General features: G+C 36.2%; 2 protein-coding genes across 2 annotated transcripts; both read right to left on the bottom strand.

Moving 5' to 3' along the window:
* Nucleotides 1-2,279: 2,279 nt before the first annotated feature.
* On the bottom strand, nt 2,280-9,493 carry LOC120007904 (aromatic aminotransferase ISS1). Its single transcript, XM_038858384.1, has 10 exons — nt 9,326-9,493; nt 9,121-9,196; nt 8,741-8,788; nt 7,697-7,825; nt 7,041-7,100; nt 5,473-5,629; nt 4,399-4,505; nt 4,106-4,164; nt 3,261-3,369; nt 2,280-2,971 (listed from the first exon to the last, which is right to left on the bottom strand). The coding sequence occupies exons 2-10, from the start codon at nt 9,181-9,183 to the stop codon at nt 2,519-2,521; spliced, it is 1,185 nt and encodes a 394-aa protein (XP_038714312.1). The 5' UTR covers nt 9,184-9,196; nt 9,326-9,493; the 3' UTR covers nt 2,280-2,518.
* A 5,015-nt stretch (nt 9,494-14,508) lies between these two features.
* LOC120007961 (cytochrome P450 71D9-like) lies at nt 14,509-16,499 on the bottom strand. The gene is made up of 2 exons (XM_038858454.1): nt 15,376-16,499; nt 14,509-15,273 (listed from the first exon to the last, which is right to left on the bottom strand). The coding sequence occupies exons 1-2, from the start codon at nt 16,288-16,290 to the stop codon at nt 14,644-14,646; spliced, it is 1,545 nt and encodes a 514-aa protein (XP_038714382.1). The 5' UTR covers nt 16,291-16,499; the 3' UTR covers nt 14,509-14,643.
* Nucleotides 16,500-23,028: the final 6,529 nt, after the last annotated feature.

Below are 23,028 nucleotides of genomic sequence, written 5' to 3'. Positions count from 1 at the left end.
ACGTTGTTGTTTCACGTTAAGTTTTCATTTTTTTTATATAAAAATGTTTAATGGTAAAAGAAAAAAAAAGATGCACGGGTCAAATTTCGCGGAAGAGCTGTTAATGAAAGTTGGTTTCACGTTCTTGCAATGACAGTAAAAAAAACCAATAAAAACAGCCAAATTTAAGGCACAAAATTTTAATATAATCAAATATGTATATAGTTTAAATAAATCTGTGACTATTTTATTTGATAAAATAAATTTGAAAAGGCATATATTAGAAATTCAAACTCCCATACATGTCAAATTACAAACAATATTGTCAACTTTGAGTTATCTCGTTCCTGTGGATACATCGGGTCTGCTTACACGGCTTTGTTCATCCTTAATCCTATTATGCTAATTGAAGTCCAACTCATTGAGCAAGCACAACTACTATGGGTCAAAATCCGACTCAATAGGTCAGGAAAAAGCCTCGTTAATCTCATTCGTTGTAAGGGGTGGGCTTTACGCATCGGTTGGGAATGTGAAAACCATAAAACCTTCATAAATATAATTCACACAAAACTATAGGAGAATATTGTTTCATACACATAGAGAAAGACTATCAAAGGAAATAATTAACAGAGAGAGAGAGAGGGAGAGAGGAAGACTCACAGTTAGGGAGAACACAGGAGGGCAAGGTGATTGGGCCAGCTTGTATCTTCTTCCAACCGGGATTACACTCACACTCAAAACCAAAAAGTGAAGCAGCAGAAGCCGTGCACGTTCCTCGCCCACAATTTATCAAACCACAAACAGCTGCAATGGATTCTCATTTTATTTTTTTTAACACAACCAAATAATTAACCTCAGAAATTAATGATTAAGATGTGTTTACCTGGAGGTTGGTCTGAAATGGTTGAGGGAATGCAGGACAAGAAGGTGAAGAGGACCAGCCAGACATTAGAGAGAAGGGTGATATGATCCATATTCATGAGCTTCTTCATTTGGTAAGGTTGGTCAAAATAAGTGTCAATCAACAAACATATATATATATATATTGATTAAGCTTAGTGGGTTGGGCTTATAATTAGTTTATTTGTTGTGTACATGACAATTCATTACAGGGAGGAGAGGGAGAGGGAGAGGGAGAGGGAGAGGGCGAGAGAATCAAAGGAGAGAGGCTGGAAATAAAACATTAATTAGTGATTAATATCGATTTTAGGCACATTGGAAAACAAAAAGGACAAAAATGGTGGTGGGAAACCCAAAAAATTTAAAAAAAACTTGTCACCTACTTAATTTTAGCCGTCTACATTAAGTTAACCGGCTACAATAAATATATACATACAACAACAACATTAATGTTTTTTTTTTTTTTTTTGTGATTATTCCCTTAATAATGGGACTTGGTGGCCCATTGGCATTAAGTCCATTTGATAAATTTATAGCCCAATAAATCCTTTGAATCCAATTATTTGGGAGGTGTTTCACATCGTTGTGACGACGAATCTCTACAAATCTAGATCGGAGTGAGATGGTTACCAGACGGGAGGATTCCAAACTCGTTTTTCCAATGTCCAATCTTTATTAAGACCTGCAAGATTCATGCTTTTGCTTCCTCTGTGGGTTGTGGAAACTCAATTTTGCGATCCAATCGACCAGAACGCATAAGGGCAAGGTCCATAATATCAAAAAACTCAATTTTACGATCCAATCGACCAAAACGCGTAAGGGCAAGGTCCATAATATCAACACGGTTTGCAAGCAATTCCATTTTTCTAATCAGAAATTAAAAAAAAAAACCCATTTGAAGTGCCAAATTATTATTAGCCATTTGAAGTGCCAGATTGTTTACTAGCCCTTTGAAGTGTCAGTTTAGCATCTTCCGATCTTTTGGTCCTTTCAACGAATTTGTCCTCTGATAAAATAAGAATGACGACAACGGTAGATATGATAGATGCATTTTGCTGGGATATTTTCTGGCTACATGTCGAGTTTTGAGTGGTTTGTGCGCATCACGTCACATGGTGCGCCCAAACCACTGAAGATTTTCTCAGTGTGAGTACTGACTTCTGATGAGAAAACAACATGAGAAAACGAAAGGGACTTCACTCACAACTTTTCTAACATTACAAAACACTTTTTTATGGCCTCTGACAGCATCATTTATAAAGTATAGTTTATAAGTATAGTTTACATACATTTCTAGATGAAATCTATTAAAATTAAAATTGTGACTGTTTTACAACAGGTTGTTCCATTTCAAGCAAGAGAATATGAGCACTCAAAACCCAAATCTTCAGTACATTCAATACTGCATAAACTGATAATTCTCTTATTCCAATATCAACTTGACAGTTTTACATAATGTTAACAACTTCTGTCCTCAAACATTTTTTGCACAGTATAATCAATTTCAGTGTAAATCATACATACATGCACCTGTGAAGTAACTTGACCAATCAATGTACATATGACTGAAACTATGATTATAATTTCAGACAATTTATTAGGTTGAAGACCTGCATTCAATTGTGTCATAAGCAGTTTGTTACTCCTCCATTCCATCTTTCACCAATTCTTCCAACCCTCTCCTCAGCCTTTCTGCAGCAGCTTTGCAGTCCTCTTCTCTCAAGCCTCCAAATGAAATCCTCATATGCCCCGGACACCCGCATGCTCCTCCTGGAATTACGACCACTCCATGCCTTGTAGCGAGCCAGTGAACGACTTTAGAGTCATCGAGATACTTGTCCGGAAGCTTTGCCCATAAATAAATTGCACCTTCTCCGCCTTTCACAGCATCTTCTCCCAATGGAGAGAGTGCTTCCACAAGAATGTCTCTGTTCTTGACAAGGTCCTTCACTCGTTCGGTGACCCATTCAGGTCCCATCTCCAAGGAGTATAGAGCAAGATGCTGGGAAAGTATCGAGGCGCAGATTGGTATGTTATCTTGAACTTTCAGAAGTTGAGTAGCAAAGCCTTCCACTTCTGTTGGATATGCTATCTGCATAAATTCCCACTTCTCTTAGACATATCCAATATGCATTACATAAAAGTTTATCAAGGTCGGATTAGTGTGCTTTCAGATTTAATTTATCCAATGAAATGTTTTTCAATGTCCGCAGTGAAGGGAAATGACTACTCAAGGTTCCTACCACTGCAGAGTCCAAGGAGCACATATATAAATGATACGAACATCCCACATCGCTTAGATGTGGGAGTTGTGATTAATAAAAATGGAACTGTTTTTGATTAAACTAATCTCACTCACAAAAGAACCGAGCTGTACTTACATATCCAACGCGCCATCCCATCATTCCATAGGCTTTTGAGAAGGAAAAAATGTTGACTATGTGACTCCCTTCGAGGCACGTGTGTTTCCGACCGTCATACATAAAATACCTAGAAGTAAAGCGGTTAAGATCCAGATTTGTACCATGAGCAGCTCAATGCCCACTTGGAAAACGATTCATATCCATTCCTGGTTTGTTAGTCGATTTAAGGATACATTAAACTAAAAAAATAAGATAGTTACATAAGAAGGGAGAAGGAGAGGGAAGAGAAAGAGAGAGAGATTTAATGCATTGAATAACAAGTTTAAAAAGGTAAAGGCAAATTGTAGAGTTTTCATTGTTCCCAAACCCCATAATCAAACTCGAACTAAGGACAGATATAATAAGAAGCCTCACTTAGAGCTGTTAAGCAATGGTAGAAGGGAAAAGGAATTGACTTTTCTAGAAATGGCAGTACTTTATCTGCTTAATTACAAATTAAAAAATAACTGTATTTGTAGCCGTCTTATTTCATTTCTTTTTCGCTGAGCCTTGACCTATATTATGCTTCAGTGACGGTTTATTTGAGTGACACAGATTGTTCATGATGAGTTACATTTTTATCAGCCAATCCTTCCGACTTTTAATTGCATGGGAAAAGAAAAAACATTTGCAGCAATCTCATGACAAATTCTCCTTTTTTTAGCTGACTCCACAACCTTATATGCCGAACACAATCACTATTACCTTCATTATGAAATCAAATCTATTGAGAATGAGCAACCATGTAATGACTAATGAGGAAATTATATCTAACAGAATACATCAAAAACTGTGGCACAAAGCTTAAAGTAGAAATCACTTACTCGTATGTGTTATCTACAACAAGCCAAGATCCAGCTTGCTTACATAGATCTGAAATCCTCTACTCAAAACCGAAGAAAAAAGGCCTAGTTAGAAAAATACTTTTACAAAGATTTCATAACAGAACGTGGAAGCTACTATTTTTTTCTTGGCAGAATGATTTAAGACCATTACGTTTTTTGCTTGATAACGATACAGCCAAACTCAGATAGAAAGCCACACACACAAAGAGATGGGACGCAGATTTGTGCATTACTGCATTAGAAAATGAAAGAGACACAGTCAAATGTAGAACCTGAAGCAAGGGCTCTGGAATGTATGTTCCTGAGGGGTTGCCCGGATTAACAACAGTAACAACCTTTGGGACAGGTATAGTTTCCAACAATGTTTTCTCCAACCAGTCTGGAATTCAAAAGAACACTGAATTACAAGCTCTGAACGTAACAAACCCTTAACCCACAGAAGACCAAATGTGCTTCATTCTAAATTAGAATTGATTCAAGAGATTCCTGTTTCAAGAATATAGCATGTCTCATGCATACAGTAACCTGTCCATCGAAGCATAACCTCAAGTATATAATCACAGAATCACTTATGATCATGAAAAAGAGTTGTCTAATCAATCACTAGTTCATACAAGAAATTGTAAAAAAAGTAGATCTCCTTTCCCAAAATATGTGTGTAAGTAGGTGTTATGTATGCATGTGTGCAAGCACACGAATGCATTAGACATAAACTGAAATACTCAAAAATACTAAATTAGGGAATGGTGGAAGGACGGATGCAATCCCTCTTAAAGGACTTTGAAAGACTCTTAAATGCCTTCATAGAATTCCAATATTTACAGGGGAACATGTGGCGCAATGATAGAGTTGCAGGGGTGCAACCTAGAGGTCACCCGTTCAATTCCTAGAAACAGCCTCCCCACATATTATGTCGGAATAAGGTTTGCACGCATCATTATATCCCCAACTCCATCCACTGCAGGAGCCTTGTTTACATTTTTTTTAGAATTCCAATATTTATGAGATACATACACCGATCACACCACAACCTGAACTTGAAAAAAGCATATGAGAGAGATCAATTGAAAATAATTCTAACCCCAAAAAAGATCCTCTAGTTCAAGGCTACAAAAGCAAAACGCAAGAAAGAAATGGTAGAGCTCGGTGGACATAATAGACGTCATAAACAAAAAAGAAACTGCAGGTTACGTCTACAAAAGAACATATCACGCAACCCAACTCCACCATTATGAAAACAATTTGTCCATTACACAACAGAGAGAAAAGATAGCACTAACCAAATTTCTGTTTCCAAAATACGTTATCAAGACTAACAAAATAAATATTGTCTATGAAGTTGCTACCTGCATCTGGATGAAGCGTCTCAGGGTGACCAGGACCCACCAATATATTTGTAACACCTGTCATCTGGAAAGACATGTAGGCATTGAAGTAGTATGGAGCAAACATAACTACTGAATCCCCAGCATCACACAATGTGAGAACAAGATTTACAAATGCCTGCCAAAACAGGTTAATAATACATCAGCTTCTAGAAATTATGTGGACATTGATAGATCCAGAAAAATTATCCCCTGGTCATTACTAAAATTCCATACAGCTAACAAGATATGAAAAGTGCGGAGCAAGTGACCATGAATGCAATAGTGAACAACTTGTTTGATACACTTGAATTCTTATAGGTCTATCAGTGAAGTGCATCCAGAGAGTCAGATAGAGAATGAAGAATGTTAACCCATAAAAATGTCGACCAAAACAATACAAAGGAAAATTACATATCTCCACTGAAAGGTGCACTTATATTCTTTTGTCTCCATTTCATTAATTCATTTACGAAGTCCAATTACAATCAATTTTATGCAGCCTGCCATTATCTTTGAGACCCATCATCACTACTCATGAATTTGAAAATAGTTCACAACCAAAGAAGGGCATAGTCAATTAGATACACTTTCAGAACTTCCAACAACTTCGTACAATCTTTCCTCATATCCAAGGAGAATAGTTCTTTCTTACTCAATGTGTTTCAACCAGGATTTTTTAAACACTCATCCAATTGAACCCATAACTATATATAAATATTAGAAAGCAATATGTGATATTGATTCATAAGATTTCAACTAAAGGTAAAGAGCACCTAATGTACATTGATTCATAAGATTTTAAAAACTAAAGGTAAAGAGCACATAATGTGCAATGGAAGTAAGCATATTATAATAAATAGTTTGAAATGTATCAAAAACAATTAGCAACAAGACAGCATAAAAGGGTCCACCTACTCCTCATGTTTGCAGCTATTGCAAGCAAGCCCAGCAATTTGGAAACAACTCAAGCTTACCCAAGTAAAAAGCTTGTTTGTTTTAATGTTGGGGTTCTTTTGTCAACAAAATGACCTTTAAGTGGTGTAGACATCAGCTCATCTAAATTTGAGGAAAAAATTCTTCATTAACTTATTTAGGATAAGATAGGGAACAGACTATGAAGCACCTCTTAATAAAAAAGCTATCATCTATTATTTTGCGCAATTAGAGCCGCTGAGTTTACACAAGTTTATTGCCCCTTATCCTGCCTTTACGGGTTCTTTGCAAGTCCAAGTTTAATCCTGGTTGGACTTGAGAAATGGCCAAGCTTTGGTAGGTTACGCTGGCAAGAATATCGCAAAGTTACTTAAGCAGGACTGAACAGAACTTCCACAGCTAAAATAAGCTTAAGATTGCAAAAACTTACTTCACCCAAGCCTAAAGACCCCTAACCTAAGCTTGATTATTCCTAATGCAGCTGGATTATTCCCAGAAAAAATATATCATGCTGTTCACTTTAAAAAAAATCTAGTCCATAGCTTCAGTACTTGTACATATCTTATATAGCTTCCATGAAAATAAACATGAATTCCACATGCATTGTGGATCACCTGATTTGCACCTGCAGTAACCATCACTGATGACTTGAACAACTTATTTTCCTGTCCCAACTGTAAGATAAGATACAGAAATAAAGTGTTAGAAAATAACTTAGGCTGTGATTCTCCAGCTACACACGCATATGATGAAGAAAAAGAAATTTCAGAACTATAAAGATTAGAAATGCTGTGACTGGACCAGAGACTGCCTCGGCTTTTAGAAACAAAGAAAACATCCACAAACGATGGTGAAAGCTATGCCAAATCATTATGTACATATTTTCTAAATGCAAAAAAGGCTCTTATTGAATGGCACTAAAGAATTTGGTCGAAATTGTTAAAGGCAAGAATACATATAAGACAAGTAGGAAATAATGAGAAGGAGCGGCAAACAAATCTATCCATTCAGTTTGGAAAACAAATTCCAGATTTTTATTTCAATTTTATTTTAGGGAAAGCAGTTTTCATTTAGTATTGAATTTTCCGGAAAACAATTTCAGTTTCTAAGACTGAATGTTGTCTCTTTTCTGCTCCACTTTATGTAGGAACGTCAAGTTAAAATTAATTTTCACTAAAAAAACAACTAAACTGCAAAAAGGATCACAACATAAACAATCAAAAGGAAAGAGAAACAACAATTACATAAACTCTTTGAAATGTGCATTTACCTTTTTGATCAAAGCCTCCCTTAGAGGTGGAATACCTTCATCAGAACCGTAGCAACTAATTGACGGCTCCCATACAAGTTCTTTTACCTTATTAAGTGCCTGTTTAGGAGGTTGCCAATATACTACCCCCTACAATGCAGTTCCACCAAAAAAATGAGAAATCCCTCGAAAGGAAAAATATGAACAAAGAAAAGGACACTAAAGATGATATAAAACGAAGCCATCTAAAGAACGTATAATTACAATCAAAGTTGATACAAGAGTGAGAATGACAAAAGACAAAGAACAAAAAAGCATCCTAATTAAAGTAGACTCCCAGTTGTAATACCCTATTCGAACTCTTCAACCAATTTAGTAAAACATGCCGAAGATCAAACAAATGAGAAATTGACGGATTTGAAGCCTGACAAACTAGGAAGTTTTTGAGCTTTCTTCAACTCAGACATCGTGGGCAAGGTACTACTCATGTTTCTGCAGCCCCATTTGGTTTAAGATTATAAAGCAGACTCTATGGTGTTATCTTCTAACAAAATCAATTAAATGCAAAAGCGCATATGTCCCTTCTGGTAAAAAAATTCTTTTTTGAAATGTTAATAATAGCCCATTTTCTGTTTATAAGAAGATTTCAGGAACAATAACGTAGAAAAAGAAAACGTTGAGTGCCTGAATTTGCAGAACTTCTGTACCAATTTTTGGAAAACTTGCTTAGAAAATACATTGCCAAAAACTGGCACGTGGAGTGTCGATACTCCTACATGAGTCCTGCAATTGCTGTTTCATTTTATGGTTCTTGACCTTTGAAAAAATAGAAGATAAATCCTTTCAAAACCAGCCCCAAACATGGCACCAACCCTTAAAAGACCAGAGCAATAACTGTTCTCTAATCTCAATACGTGAATAACAAAATAGTAATACCGAAAGGCGAAACAAAAGGACAATTGACATTGTAGAACTAAAAAAACCATTCTTGTTCTCGTATCTCAATGCCTCCAAAATCATGCAAAACAAATTCCGAGGACAAACAATGGAGAAAGAAAAACAAACCTGAGCCAAAGAGACTGCATTTTTGGCTCCTCGGACCAATTCTTGTATCTGCAAGAACACAAACTCCTCACTTTCATTATCAAAGCACCCACTTTGATAGATACAAAGCATACAAAAGAAGGCATCGAAATACTTCATCAATGCGCAACATAATTAGACTAAACAAAATAAAGTACCCATATACATATATGTTAATCATCCACATATGTAAGTAGACATAGGTATTCCAAGTAAAAGGATCACCAATTTAACCATCAGAGACACTTCCAACTGGTAAACGCCACAAAAAACCACTTCAACCAACAGATTTTGTCACAACAGTTTAGATTCTATAATTGGATGACGAGGATAAAAAGGAAAACCAGAAGATCAATGAATACCTGAACCATGATAGGCATATCAGTCTCCACTGCCCTCCTTGCAAGCTTTCCATAAGAACCCATCTCGCTTCGTCCTCTGAAACCAATACCCACTTAGAAAATAAACTCAGAACCCCTGAATCTCCTCAAGCAACCCACCAAAGGCCCTCCAACACCCAGAACGGAAAATTTTCACAGAAATTTGAGAAAAAGGAAAAGGAGGTACCTTTTGATTGAGTTAGGCAGAATTCCAACAACTCCACCAACACCGTTCTAGTCTATCAGAATACTATTATGAATTCTCTTCCTCTTTTTCTACAAAATTCTATTTTTAAAGAAAGCTTGGAAATAAATGGAAGGAAATACGTAAAAGCCAAAAAGGACAAACGCTTTTTATGTTAACTTCTCTCTCGTATTAATTTATGCCCTGCTTGGCAGCTTTTGTGCATTTACTTTCGCTTTGTCTTCTTTCGCAACAAACTGAAGATAAAGACATTTACAATTACCCCTTTCACCTAATACAAATAAATAAACGAAGTCAAAGTCCCCCCAAATTGAATGTATAGCAATCCCTCTCACTGACAAAGCAACAAACCTGAACAATGAAGAATCTTGTCCACTAAACAATAATTTCAATTACCAAATGGCTGGAATCTCCGCAATTGCGCCTGTAATCTTTGAAAATCGTTTCAATTAATTTGTTTATTAGTACATTATTAGAATAAGTCATATGAGAAGAGTACAAAGATGAAACAGAGGATCTATCTAAAAACACAGCGCCATTGAAATTGATGGCAAATACAAAGGATTGGAGAAGTGAAGTAAAAGTACGAATGTTGGGTAAAAATTTTTGGGGATTGAAAGATCCTAAAACCATTGGGGAAGTTAGATTGCAATTCCTGGGGATTGAGGCGTATAATTGTGGAGTTTTGAGGGTGTGCCAAGTTAACGTGACTGATCATGAAAATTAGAGCCACGCCAAGGTTGGATTCTATTCTGTCTGTCTCGGCTGTCTCGGGGAAGCCACCGCGACAAGTCACGCAAGTGGCGGACAAAATGTTATCGTGCGTATTGAGGTGGTTCCATTTTAGGGACTTGTCTTATTCTCTGGCCTTTGCTTGGATTGGTAGGTGGGGATTGAGGGCGGGTGCACCGTGCACCTATCAACCGATACACCAGATAATTCTTTTTTTTTTGTACAAAACTAATATGTGAAAGCAATAATAGATTTTTTAAAAAATTAATATGTGAATGCAATAATATAATTTTTTTTTCTTGGAAAACTATTTAATTAATCATGAAAAATGTTAATAAATGAGCCGTAGGATGAGTGTTAGGTAACAAATCTTTTCAATTTTTTTAAGATCCAACGGTTAAAATTATTTACATTTTGAATGTATCATTTTTTTATAAGAAATTTAATTGTTTGGTACGCCAAAATGGTGCGCTAGTTGATAGTCGATACCCCTCCTTACAATCGGAAAAGGATATTCGTCTCCTCAACTTATCCCAGTTGTTGAAATTTATGGATGGCATTTAAAGTGCATGTGGAACACATCACATATACTTTAAATGTTGTCTATACACCTCAATAACTGTAAACACTAGGATCCGAATTGCTAGGACGTCTAACATTTTTGCTCACAATCTCCCTCAATCATTGTTAGAGGTTGCAGTTGGGGTTTTGGGAGATTGTGAGGGGCCTGAGGGGTAATAATTCTGTTTGGGAATGGGATTTTTGGTATCATATGTGACTATACTGTCCAAAACTGTCTTAGACGCCGCACTGTCGTCTGGAGTAGAATGCTCCAACCATCGCCATCCAAACAAGGCCTACATTGTATTTGGGAGAGGGTTTGAGAAGGTGAGGGAGGTATTTTTGAGGGTTTTGGAGGACACGACATTTGGAAAATGATGTGGATGGTTTCTAGGAGATTTGACAAACGTTCTCAACTCATTTAAGGTTTTCTTATCAACTCCCAAATTAGTGTAAGTTTCATTAAATTCTAAGGAAAATTAGATATAAGTCCCTCAATTAAAAATTTTGTTCCAATGAAAACACTCAAATTAGTTTTGTTCCAAAAGATCTATAAAGATTAAAATAATATTTCATAAAAAAACAAAGAAGTTATAAACATTTATTTTATTGACAGAAATACCCTCTGTTTCCCCATTTGATATCCAATCGGATCTTCCTCCTTCAGTGGCTATTCCGACCAGCCAATGGGTTGGGATGGTGTGCCTAAATCTAGGGAACACTCTCATGGTGATTGTTTGTGGTGGAGTTGTCTCCGACGACCGGATCTAACTGTTTTCTTAACGGTTGACCGTGACTTTAAGGTCAGATTCCGATGGAACCAACAACTGATGGTTGGGGGTTGGTCATGGTGCTCCGACACTTTTATTTGGTGGGTCGACTGCCATGATTGGTGGTCGGACGATGGTAGTCCACTCTACACATGAGATTTGCTGATATGTTATATGTTTCGCCCTGCTGATATGATATTTGTTTTTATTATATTTGTTTTTATTATATTTGTTTTGTTTAGGGATGTTAAAAAAAACTGTCAAAATCGAAATCGACCAAAACCAAACCAATTGGTCGTTTTTTTAAAAAAAATTGTACATTTCTCTACTAAAAACTGAACCGAAAAACCGACAAAACCAACATTTTGTTTTGCTAAATTTATGTCAAAAAATTGACCAAACCAATCGTTTAACACTCCTAGTTTTGTAATATCTATTTTATTATATATGTTTGAAGATTGAAACACAATAATTTCATTTAAGTATATATAATATCATCATACCCAAAGCATATATAATATCAGCACATATATAATATGAGCATATACGAAACACATATCAGTAGATCCAAAATCGATATAATATTAATAGATTCCGAAACCAGAATAGTTTCACTCATGTTACCAAATTTAGTTTCAAATATGACACCCCTTGGTTTGGTGAGTTGATTGGTGATGTCGACAGTTGCCGACGTTGACTTTGGATCGAACTATTTCCCAAACGATGGTCCGTGATTTCACCAAGCTTTTTCCAGCGATTCAAGTGATCATCGACGGTCAGATTGGGCTTTGATCGGATTGCCATGGAGCTTTATTTTAGTGATTTGTTCCTCGGGAACGATGACTGGACCACAGACTTACTCTATTGAGGTGCAAGGAAGAAGAAGACGTAAGAAGAAAAAGGGAAGAAGAAGATGAAATATTTTTGACAATGTAAGGATATTTTGGTACGTTTTTAAGTTTTATCCTTATTTCTAAAGTTTTTTTTTCTTTGACTTATTCTTATTGGAACACAACTCTCACATTTTGTGATTTGTGTAAATTCCCCTAAATTTTATCTATCAAAAACTTTTATCAGAATTTACCTTCCAAACAATGGCATATATATATAACCCACCCTCAACTAACTTTTCATTGCTCTCAATCAAAGTTTTTACCTACACCTAGTTTATAAAACCACCCAATATCCCATTTCAATAACCTTTGGTAATTTATTAGAGCACTATTTTTGGGGAAAAAAAATGTCAATACACTCTCGGTATTGTTGGTTGTTGTTTTAAGGCTTTAAGCTATGCTTGACAAGGCCATTTGTGGATGTGGGGAAAGATTAGTTTGGGAGGGTTCCATTAAAATTAGGGTAAAATTGTTATTGAAAGGCTCATGAACCTTCACTCCCAAATCCCCTTGAACACTCTTGCCAATCATAGTCTAAAACATCAAATAATTAAATTTATGATAACATACCACTGTATGTATGGAATAGATAATCAACATTTTGTGACTTTAGCTAGGCTGTTGGACTGTTAGAAACCAAGTCCCATATCGAAACCAGATAATTCAAAGTGGACAATACCTCTGGTGGATTGGGTTGGGCCAAATTATAAGATGGACCAACACCAAATGGTAGAGGTGTCTAGGATAGACCTAACATGGTCAATCTTTAACCGAAGAGGTAGACCATCCAAATATCAAGAGTATATTTTTCTCTTCATTAAAAAGAGAGAGGAAGGAAGATAGGGTATTATCTAGTATTTCAAAGTTCTTAATTAAATTGAAACTCCCTTAATTTTCTATGTCCAATGAATTTGATCCAACAATTTCCTGCAAATGGCGTTAGGTTAGGAATCATATAACAGTTTAGAGAGAGTTGGTGATGCGAAGCGTGGATGGCAAAACAAATTCGAAGTAAAAAACAAGTTCCACTTGTTCAATTTATTAAAAACTGAACGGAAGTAGATTTAGAGAAAATTCTCTGATTTTATTAAAATTTAATAAAAATTACTCTTTTATTAGAGTTTACGACCTTAAATAGTGAAACGAAACCTTAGTTGCATTCTACGTAATAAAATGAAATAAATAATTAAGAAAAATATTCCCAAACATATGGAAAATAATAAAAACATGCCTAAAAATCGACAAAGTACTAAAAACATATTGAAATGTCCATTTTTGAGGCCAAGAAATGCTCCTAATGATGTTGTCAGGCTCAAAACAAGCTTCAATTGAATATATTATGGGCCCAAAACGGACAATCGAGCCCAAAGATATGGTTGTTTTAACGAATATTGGTCAATGACAATTGTTTACGATTCCATTCCAGATAGAATTGATTAGCGACTGCATCAGCTGGTCTCCTTTGGAGGTTATGAATTTGATTCCTATTCAGAACCTTTATGCTTTATATGGCTGAATCTGTTATACCACAATCGTTCATTTTTCAATTCAGTTTCAGATACCTTGGATATGATCTATACAGAAATTTGAACTTGTGAATCATTTTAATCCTATCAGAACTCTCTGGTATGCATGGTTAGGAAGACAATTTATGTTCCTCTTCTCATAATATTCTTGTTTGTGGTATCACCTCTCCCCCAAAGCACATTGCAGCGGCTCTCAAATTCACAAGACCGTATTTTTTTCATTTCGTATGCTACGAGCATCTCCAATGGATACCCAAAAAATGAGTGAAATCTATTTTGGATATTGTTTTTCAATTTGGACAGCTTGAAGGAATATTCCAAAGTACCCATTTTGGGTGGGTGACTTACATACCCCAAACCCAACACCCCAAATCAAAAGTTCTTTTTTTATTTTCTCGCTCGTGCTTTTATTTTATTTCTTATACATTTTCTTTTTATTTTATTAGATGTGATGTTGAAATATGGGATGCGGTTGGAGAAACGCTAAGAAACAATAATCTCCAGTTTTGGAAAACTCTAATGAAAGTTCACCCGTAAACAACAATTTCGCGTTCGCAATGAGTTAGGGTGCTAAGGTGCTCCCAGACCAGGAAAAAATTCATCTCATAGAGAGGCTAAATGGACAATCCCCAAAAAACTTAGTCCATTATTGAAATAGAAAAGTACTAAAACAAGGAAAGTAGCAAAAAGAGCGACTAGAAGCAAAAGGGAGGAAGAAGAGACGAAGATCTGCCCCTCCTCTTCTCAAACAAAAAGCACATACATTTGAAACTTTGTGGACAGAGAAAAGAGAAAGAAAAAATGGAGACTTCTAAAGTTTAATTAATGGCAGGTGGGGGACGACGAGGAGAAGGAATTAAAAACAAATCCTCTTTCCTTGAAACTGTTGCAGCAAATTCCTCTGCCATGTTGAGATCTTCTGGTATCAATCCGTCTGAAAGTTTCCAATCAAAATAATACAAAAACTGTGAAAGTGGAAGCTCGACGTTGGCGAGGCCGAAAGTCATTCCAGGACACATCCTCCTTCCAGCGCCAAATGGGATATACTTGAAGTTGGTTCCCTTGTAGTCAATGGGATTGTCTAGGAACCTCTCCGGGTAGAACGTTTCAGGTTCGTGAGGCCAGTACTTGGGATCTCTTCCAATAGCCCATGCATTCACAATTACTCGGGTTTTAGCAGGAATTACATATCCGTTGATCTTACAATTTTCTGAATTTTCTCGTGGAACTAATAAAGGAGTGGTAGGATGTAATCTTAGTGTTTCTTTAATGACTAGCTTCAAGTATTTTAGTTCAGGAATTCCTGTTTCATCGACACGTCCTCTAGTGTCAAAAACTTGTCTCACCTCCGCTTGCGCCTTCTCCATCACTCTTGGGTTTTTGATCATTTCTGCCATAGCCCAATCTACTGTTGTAGCAGATGTTTCAGTTCCACCAACATAAATATCCTGATAAATTGAGAGAGCAAGTATCCAATATTAAGTTTGATATATGTTATTGCTCATATGATTGGTTTTAATACCATTCACTGTAATGGAAAATATACTTACCCCGATTACTGCTTTGATTTCATCCATAGATAATGGAAACTCATGGTCTCCCTTCTCTTGATATTTCAAGAGAACGTCAACCAGATCTTCATTTTCTTCACATTTTCCTTCACATTTTCTTGTATTACGTTTTTTTTTGTGTTCATCAAGAATGCTTCCAATAATCCTGTTAGATTGTTTATGTAGCTTTTCTATTTTAGAACTCGCCCCACAAATTAACTGAAGAAATTTCATTGAAGGAAACAAATCGCCTATGTTAAATCCTGATGTTATCTTGATTGCGTCTTTCATAGCTGAAATGAATTCTTCCTGATATTTGGATTCATCACTGAAGGCCAACCTTGATGTCAAAGTACAGATGGATGAGTAAACCTTTTTAGTCAAGTTGATTGATGTTCCTGCCTCTGAGAAAATCCGTTGGATCAACTTGGACGTCTCTTGTTCCCGTATTGATCGATATGATTGCACCCGTTTCGCGCTCAAAAGCTCCTGTGCACAAATCTTTCGCAGTTGCCTCCAATATCCACCATATGGTGAAAAGGACATGGTTTTGTAACCATAAGTTATGACTCTCAAACTATTTATTTGGGGCCTTGAAGCAAACACAACATCATGAGTTTTCATTACCTCTTCAGCATATTCTGCAGAAGAAACAACAAGGATGTGAACTTCTCCAAGTTGTAGGTGCATCAAGGGTCCATTTTTCTTCGCCAAGTCGCGGAGAATGTGATGGGGTGGATCAGAGCCAACCAACTGATGCAAGTTCCCAATAATAGGTAACTTCCACGGCCCAGGAGCTCGATTCGAAGTTGATTCATTTGGCTCAAATCTCTTCCACACTTTCAGAACCATAAACGTAAAGAAAATGAAGCTGACCAGGAGGATCGAAAAGATTGGGAATTGTAGAACATCCATGATGAATTTGGAGAGGATATTGATGGAAGGTAAATTAACTGCAACTTTGCATTTCGTTTCTGCTTCACAGAGGTATAAATGAAACCTAATAAACTACTTCAATTTCGTCGTCTAGTACTCCATAGTATATTGGAATTCTCTACACTGTAGCGATTTTTTTATTTATAATTTTGTTGTTATGCTGTCAAGGCTATGGGTAAGTTAAAAAACATACCTAAGGATTATACATGAACAAAGGAATATGATAAATGCAAGCGTATTTTACACATGAGGAAATTGGTAAGACAGGAACAAAAATAGACAGCCATGGACGGATAAACTTATATTACATGAACAAGGGAACACATATAGGTGCATGTTTTTTGGTCCTTGTTTTGAGCAAGACGCTGCCTTGATCATTGATTTTGTCGGGTTCTAGTTGTCCCGCTGTTGGTTTTTACAATTTGGCTTTGGCTTTGGTTTTATAGCTGGCTTCTGTAAGACTAGTTTGCTAGACTGTTGGCCTTTTGGTTAGTTGGGTTTTAAAATTGTGGTGGTCTCTAGACGTTTTCTTGGGGTATACCCCTCGTATTTTGTATTTGTTCTTTAATACAATTCTTACTTATAAAAAAAAAAAACATAGATGTAGATTTTCAAAAGGTTACTGACTACGTACAGCAAAATGTTAGCAGTAGAAAGACAAGAATCACAGCAACAAGTGACACCAGAACAACTGCAATTTCACCAGATCAAAGTAATTTTTAGAACAAACAGCTTGGGACCGAAGCATTTGTTGTAGTAAAAAAAGATTTCATATATAAAAAATTGGTTAAACTATATAGTCTTTCCTTGAAATCTCACCATTATTTTCTTGTTTTTATCCTTGAAGCTCCACTTGTGTTGTTTTTTTTTTTATCTTTGAAGTTGCAAAATTCAATCAACATATATCCAAAAACATTGTATGCACCAGTCTGACAAAAATTGCTGATGTCACACTGGATGTCATGTAGTTGCCAATATGGTTAATGTCACAAGGGTTAAAAAAAAATTTAATTATATTAGTACATATATTTTTAGAAAAATAAATTTACTAGTGGAATTTGCCCCCTTTCAATATTGAGAAAGAAAAATAAATATTAAATTAGTCTCATATGTATTGGACCCAGCTGCATAGATCAAGTTTAAACACTAATAACAACCCCAAGTGCCCATGATTGAATTCCGAATGAGGTTATTATGCAATATTATTAAAGCATAAGAACTAGAAAAAAGATATTGTAAACGTTTTATCAAATTTATGAATTTAGTTCTTTACTTTTACCTTCACGTTATTATAGTGATATATATAGAACTCAAAAAAAAAAAAAGTTCTCCGCACAAAGTTCCGCTCCCTCCTTTATGCTAGATCCGTCCTTGGCTGATGATGTGACAAAAAAAGAGAACTTAAAAATAAAAGAAAAAAATGGATCGATGGATTTATCTTAGCAAATGATAAAATTATTCAAACTTCGTCCCTACAAACTCCACAATTATCAAAGGGGCCACCAGATTGAAATAAAAAAAAAAAAGGGACGAAAAACAAACCTAGAGGAGGCCACCATCACCGCAGGTCAACTGGACTTGATGAATGCATGATATGCTTATATTTGATATATTTTCATGCCTCACTTTTTACTTGCTTTTGTCTACTTTTTTAGGGGTGAGCAGTGTACAAGGTCGGTAAAACAAAAAAATTTCAATCAAACCGAATATTCCATTCATTTTGAAAAACCAGAAGGTGAAAATTCAGCCAAAAATCGACCAATCGGTCGTTGGATGGATACATTGCTGGTCGGTTTCTTTTATCGATTTTGTTGCTGCGTCACAAACCTATCTGCTACTGATGTGTGGATGGTCAGTGTTTTTTTTTGCATCTACACCATTTATGCAAAAAATCAAGAAATAAGCGGAAATTTTATTTACACACCGTAAAAACATTATTTTTACACTACTTTTTAATTTTCTGCATAACAACCATCCAATGCTCTATAATTGAATCTCGGATAGCCTATTTATAACTACATGGCTCATCATCATCCACCGAGAGTTCATATACTGCTCTAGCTCGTGTTAAATGACTTGCATTTGTAGTAAATATTTTATGTTTATATTTTGGTGTATGGTAATGTGTTTTTACTGTTCTGTCCTTAGAGCAGGGGTTGTTTGGTATTTATATGTTTGTTAGGTTATGTTCTTAGTTCTCTCGTAAGAAGAGAACAACATAACATCTTTTGTGAAAGTGAAGTCAACTGTCTGAACCCAAGACTTTGGGTTGACAGCTTGAAGTTGTTTGTTAGTGTGTGATCTGGTTGGCTGTATATTGTCTTATTCTTATACCTTACGGTGGTATCGGAGCAGGACGTTGACCTCGGGCTGTACCTCATCGTCAAGCAATGGCGTCGTCGAGTGATCGAAATACGATCCATGTCTTCAATGGCGAAGATTATGCCTCATGGAAGGTGTCGCAACCGGGGTCACGATGCGGACCGGCGATGAAAGGATGAAAAATGATTTAGAGTCGCCACCAATTGATTTAAGTGCAATTGGACACTAAAAAATGTGGTCTACGAACCAGAGAATAGGTAAGGGGGTCTATTGAGTGTGGGGAAGGTGTTAGGCACCCCACAACTCCCTAAAAGGTTACCTAGATTGATCTATGTGTTTTTTCTTGAAAAATTGTTTGTCCAATATAGATGATATTTTGATTTGAAAAGATAACACAATTAAAGCATAGGCAGGAGCTGAATGTCATCAAGTCCTCCTCCTAATTAACTTCAATGTAGTTACCATTATGTTTTCGAGTACAAATGATACCTTAATTTGAAGAGATAACATAATTAAAGCCTAGGCAGGAGCTGAATGTCATCAAGTCCTCCTCCTAATTGACTTTAATGTAGTATCCATTAATTTGTTTTTGTGAAAAGTTGGTAAAGACGTGGTTGTTGAATTGACGGATTTGCTGAAAATGATCTATGCATACAATTCTAATATACATTCTAAACATGCATCCTAAACTAATAACCCCTAACATGCATACTAATCAATTTAAATAAATGAAACTAAACTACACTACTCTATACTACTTTTTATTATTTTCACTACCCTATTACAAGGCTTACACTTTACAATCATGTACAAAAGACAAATATAAAATGTGAAATGCAAATATTCTACAACAATTGGAATATTGCCCATGGGGCCCATTGCTTAATTCGGTCCAAATCTTCTAAGTATATCCTCCGGCCCGAATGGTCCCAAGCCCGGTCCAAGCCCAACAAACAAACACAAAATGGGTCAAATGGGTGTCCAAACAATATCAAGTTAAATCCATATTTAAAAATTCACATACCTGTATAAACATATATACAATACAATCATATCATGTATACATTCGCAAATATACGCATATAAACATATATAAAAAATATACACCTCCGAACCAATACTTGTGCACAAACACATATAAATATACATACCACGATATACACCTATATATACATATAACATATACACATCGATCCGAACCAAAAACCTGTATACAAACACATATAGATATATACCACAATATACACCTATACATACATATGACATAAACATATCCGAGCCAAAACCTATACACAAACACACAGATATATACCATAGTATACACATATGCACATACACCATTCATAAACAAAAACAGAGTAATACCGGACTTGTAATACCAGATTTGAAGTAGAACAGTAAAGATGAAATACCGGACTTGTAATACAGAGCAATACCCAGTAATACCAAGTAATAACAGACTTGTAATTCAGATATAGAGTCTGAATAAAATCAGACTTGAAACAGGGATGTATGACCGAAATGAAATTAGAGAAATACAGAGTTTGGAGCAAATCATCACAGAAAAACACATCACAATATACGTATTCTTCAACCAAGCAAACAGGAATATGTGGAAGTAATACCAAGGGAACAACAGAGAAATAGAACCATGCAAGATTACCTTCCTAAAGCGAATAAGCGACTCGGTTTCCTTGCTTTCCTTTCTGTTTCCCGGTTCCTTTTCTTTCCCGATTTCCTCCCTTGATTTCTTTGTGTTTTTCTTTTGTGCAGTGATTGTTCTTTCTCTATTTTCCTTCCCCCTTTTCTCTCTTTTTGTTCTCTCTAGCCCGATTGCTCTTTTTTCTCCTTTTTCCGGCGGCTCCCACTTCCTTCTCTTGTGTTGTGCGGCTGCTCCCTTTTTCCTTGTTGTCCGGCTTCCTCTCTCCTACAATCTCTCTTTCTTTTATACCATATCCCTATAAAACCCTATTTCATCCTTTTACCAAAATGTCCCCCCAAACCCTATTTATTTTCTCCTAAAAAACTAATATTTTGGTATTTTCCAATGTTTTTTGCAAAAACCTTAAAGGTGTCACCTTTCCTTTTTAAAGGTTTTATTTATTATTTTATTTAATTCTCCTTTTTTTTAGATATTTTCTAGGGTTTTGTTGTATTGGGTTTGGGTTTGAATTTTTATGGGCTTATGACCCAAGAAATGGGCTTTAGGATTTTTGCATGTTTGTGGGTCCAAGAAATAGGCTTTGATTTTTTTGTAAGTTTACGGGCTCCAGAACGAGCTTTTGAATTATTATTATTATTATTATATTTTAGTTTTTTCTATTTTTCTATATATTATTTTTTTTTGGGCCGGACGAAAACCGGGTACTACAGAAGGTAAAAATGAAAACTTCTCTCATGTCAGAAGGGTTATGGGCCATTGTCGTCCATGGGTATACAAAATCAACAGATGACAGTAGTCTGACTACTGCAGCAAAGAAGGAGATTGAGAGCACCAGGATTCTGAATGCTAAGGCTTTGTCACGACTTCAAAATGGGGTGGGAGGCACAATTTTCCCACGTATTATTAGGGCCTTGCAGGCCAAGGAGGCATGGGACACTCTGGCAAAAGAGTTTGAAGGAGACAATCTCACGGTGGTCATCAAGCTACAGAACTTGAGGCGAGAGTTTGAAAATCTGCATATGTTAGAGGCAGAGGTTGTGAAGACTTTCTACGATAGAGTTGTAGATGTGGTAAATCAAATGAGAATGTTGGGGGAGGAGGTCACAGACCAGAAAGTTGTTCAGAAGATGCTCATTAGTTTACCTGAGAGGTATGATGTTGTCGTTGCAACTATTGAAGAATGTAAAGACCTCAGTGTTTTAAAACCTGGTGAACTAGTTAGGTCTTTGGAAGCCCATAAGCAGAGGAGACAGAGACGGGGAGATCAAAATCAATCTGTTGAATCAGCTTTTCAGGCAAAGCTAAATTTTAGGGAGGAATCAAAAAGGGGAAAGCAATCTCAATGGAAAGGCATTGAAAGGTACTGGTTCCAGTAGTACTGTCCAAGATAAAAATTTCTCTGGTAGTGGTAAAATGTGTGATATTTGTAAGAGAGTGGGCCATATAGCAGATGATTGCTGGCACAAAGGCAAGCCACAATGCCACCATTGTGAAAGGTTTGGTCATATTCAGAAATATTGTCGTTTTAAAACAAAAAACAAGGCAAACCTTGCTGAATTTAGTTCTAGTGCGAAAGAAAATCTATTCTATGCTACACAGTCTACTTTGTTTGTTAAAAATAATGTCTGGTACCTTGACAGTGGTTGCAGTAACTACATGTCTGGTAATGAATCTCTGTTTGACTATATCAATCATGGTGTGTCAACTATAATTAGACTGGGAATTGGTGAAGCTGTAAGCTCTAAGGGAAACGGGAGAGTTAAAATACAAACTGTTGAAGGGGTAAAGTTTATTAATGATGTTTTGTATGTTTCTACATTGAGTAGTAATTTGTTAAGTGTGGGACAAATGATGGAACATGGATACAAGCTGGTTTTTGGAAAAGAAGGATGTCAAATTTATGATAGGGAAAATACTGAGAAAAAGTTGATGTTTGTGCCAATGAAGAATCACAGAAACTTCATGTTAGATTTCAATGATGATGAGATGGTGGCTCTCAAGATTGAAACTGAACAGAAAGGGGACACCCAATTGTGGCACAGGAGGTTTTGTCATCTAAATGGTGCTGATTTGAAACTGTTGGCTGAAAAGGAGTTGGTTCTTGGTTTACCTACCATTTTATCTCAAGAAGGAGTGTGTGCAAGTTGTCTTATGGGTAAGCAACATAGGAATCCTTTTCCAAAACAAGGAGCTTGAAGAGGAGACACAGTTCTAGAATTGATTCATACAGATTTATGTGGACCTATGCAAGTCCCCTCTGTAAATCACTACATATATTTTCTAATTTTTATAGATGATTATTCACGGATGATCTAGGTTTATTTTCTGAAGGAGAAGTCTGAGACTTTCTCAGTATTTCAGGGTTTTAAAGCTCTTGTTGAGAAGGAAAGTGGGAAACAAATTAAGAAGATTAGAAGTGATAGAGGGGGAGAATACACATCTGACAAGTTTAAACAGTTTTGTATAAAGGAAGGGATTACAAAACAACTTACTGCAGGTTTTAGCCCCCAACAAAATGGCGTGACAGAGAGAAAGAACATAACAATAATGGAAATGGCTAGGGCAATGATGGCTGAGAAGAGCATACCAAAAGTATACTGGGCAGAAGTTGTAAATACTGTTGTGTACATTTTAAATCTTTGTCCAACAAAAGCAGTTACCAACATGACACCTTCAGAGGCCTGGTCTGGGAGGAAGGCTTCTGTAGGACATCTCAGGGTCTTTGGGAGTTT

Source organism: Tripterygium wilfordii, chromosome 10, assembly GCF_013401445.1.
Source record: "Tripterygium wilfordii isolate XIE 37 chromosome 10, ASM1340144v1, whole genome shotgun sequence".
In the NCBI taxonomy this organism is placed as follows: domain Eukaryota; kingdom Viridiplantae; phylum Streptophyta; class Magnoliopsida; order Celastrales; family Celastraceae; genus Tripterygium; species Tripterygium wilfordii.
Note: the sequence above shows the minus strand (reverse complement) of the source record. Positions and strands in the feature narration are given on the sequence as shown.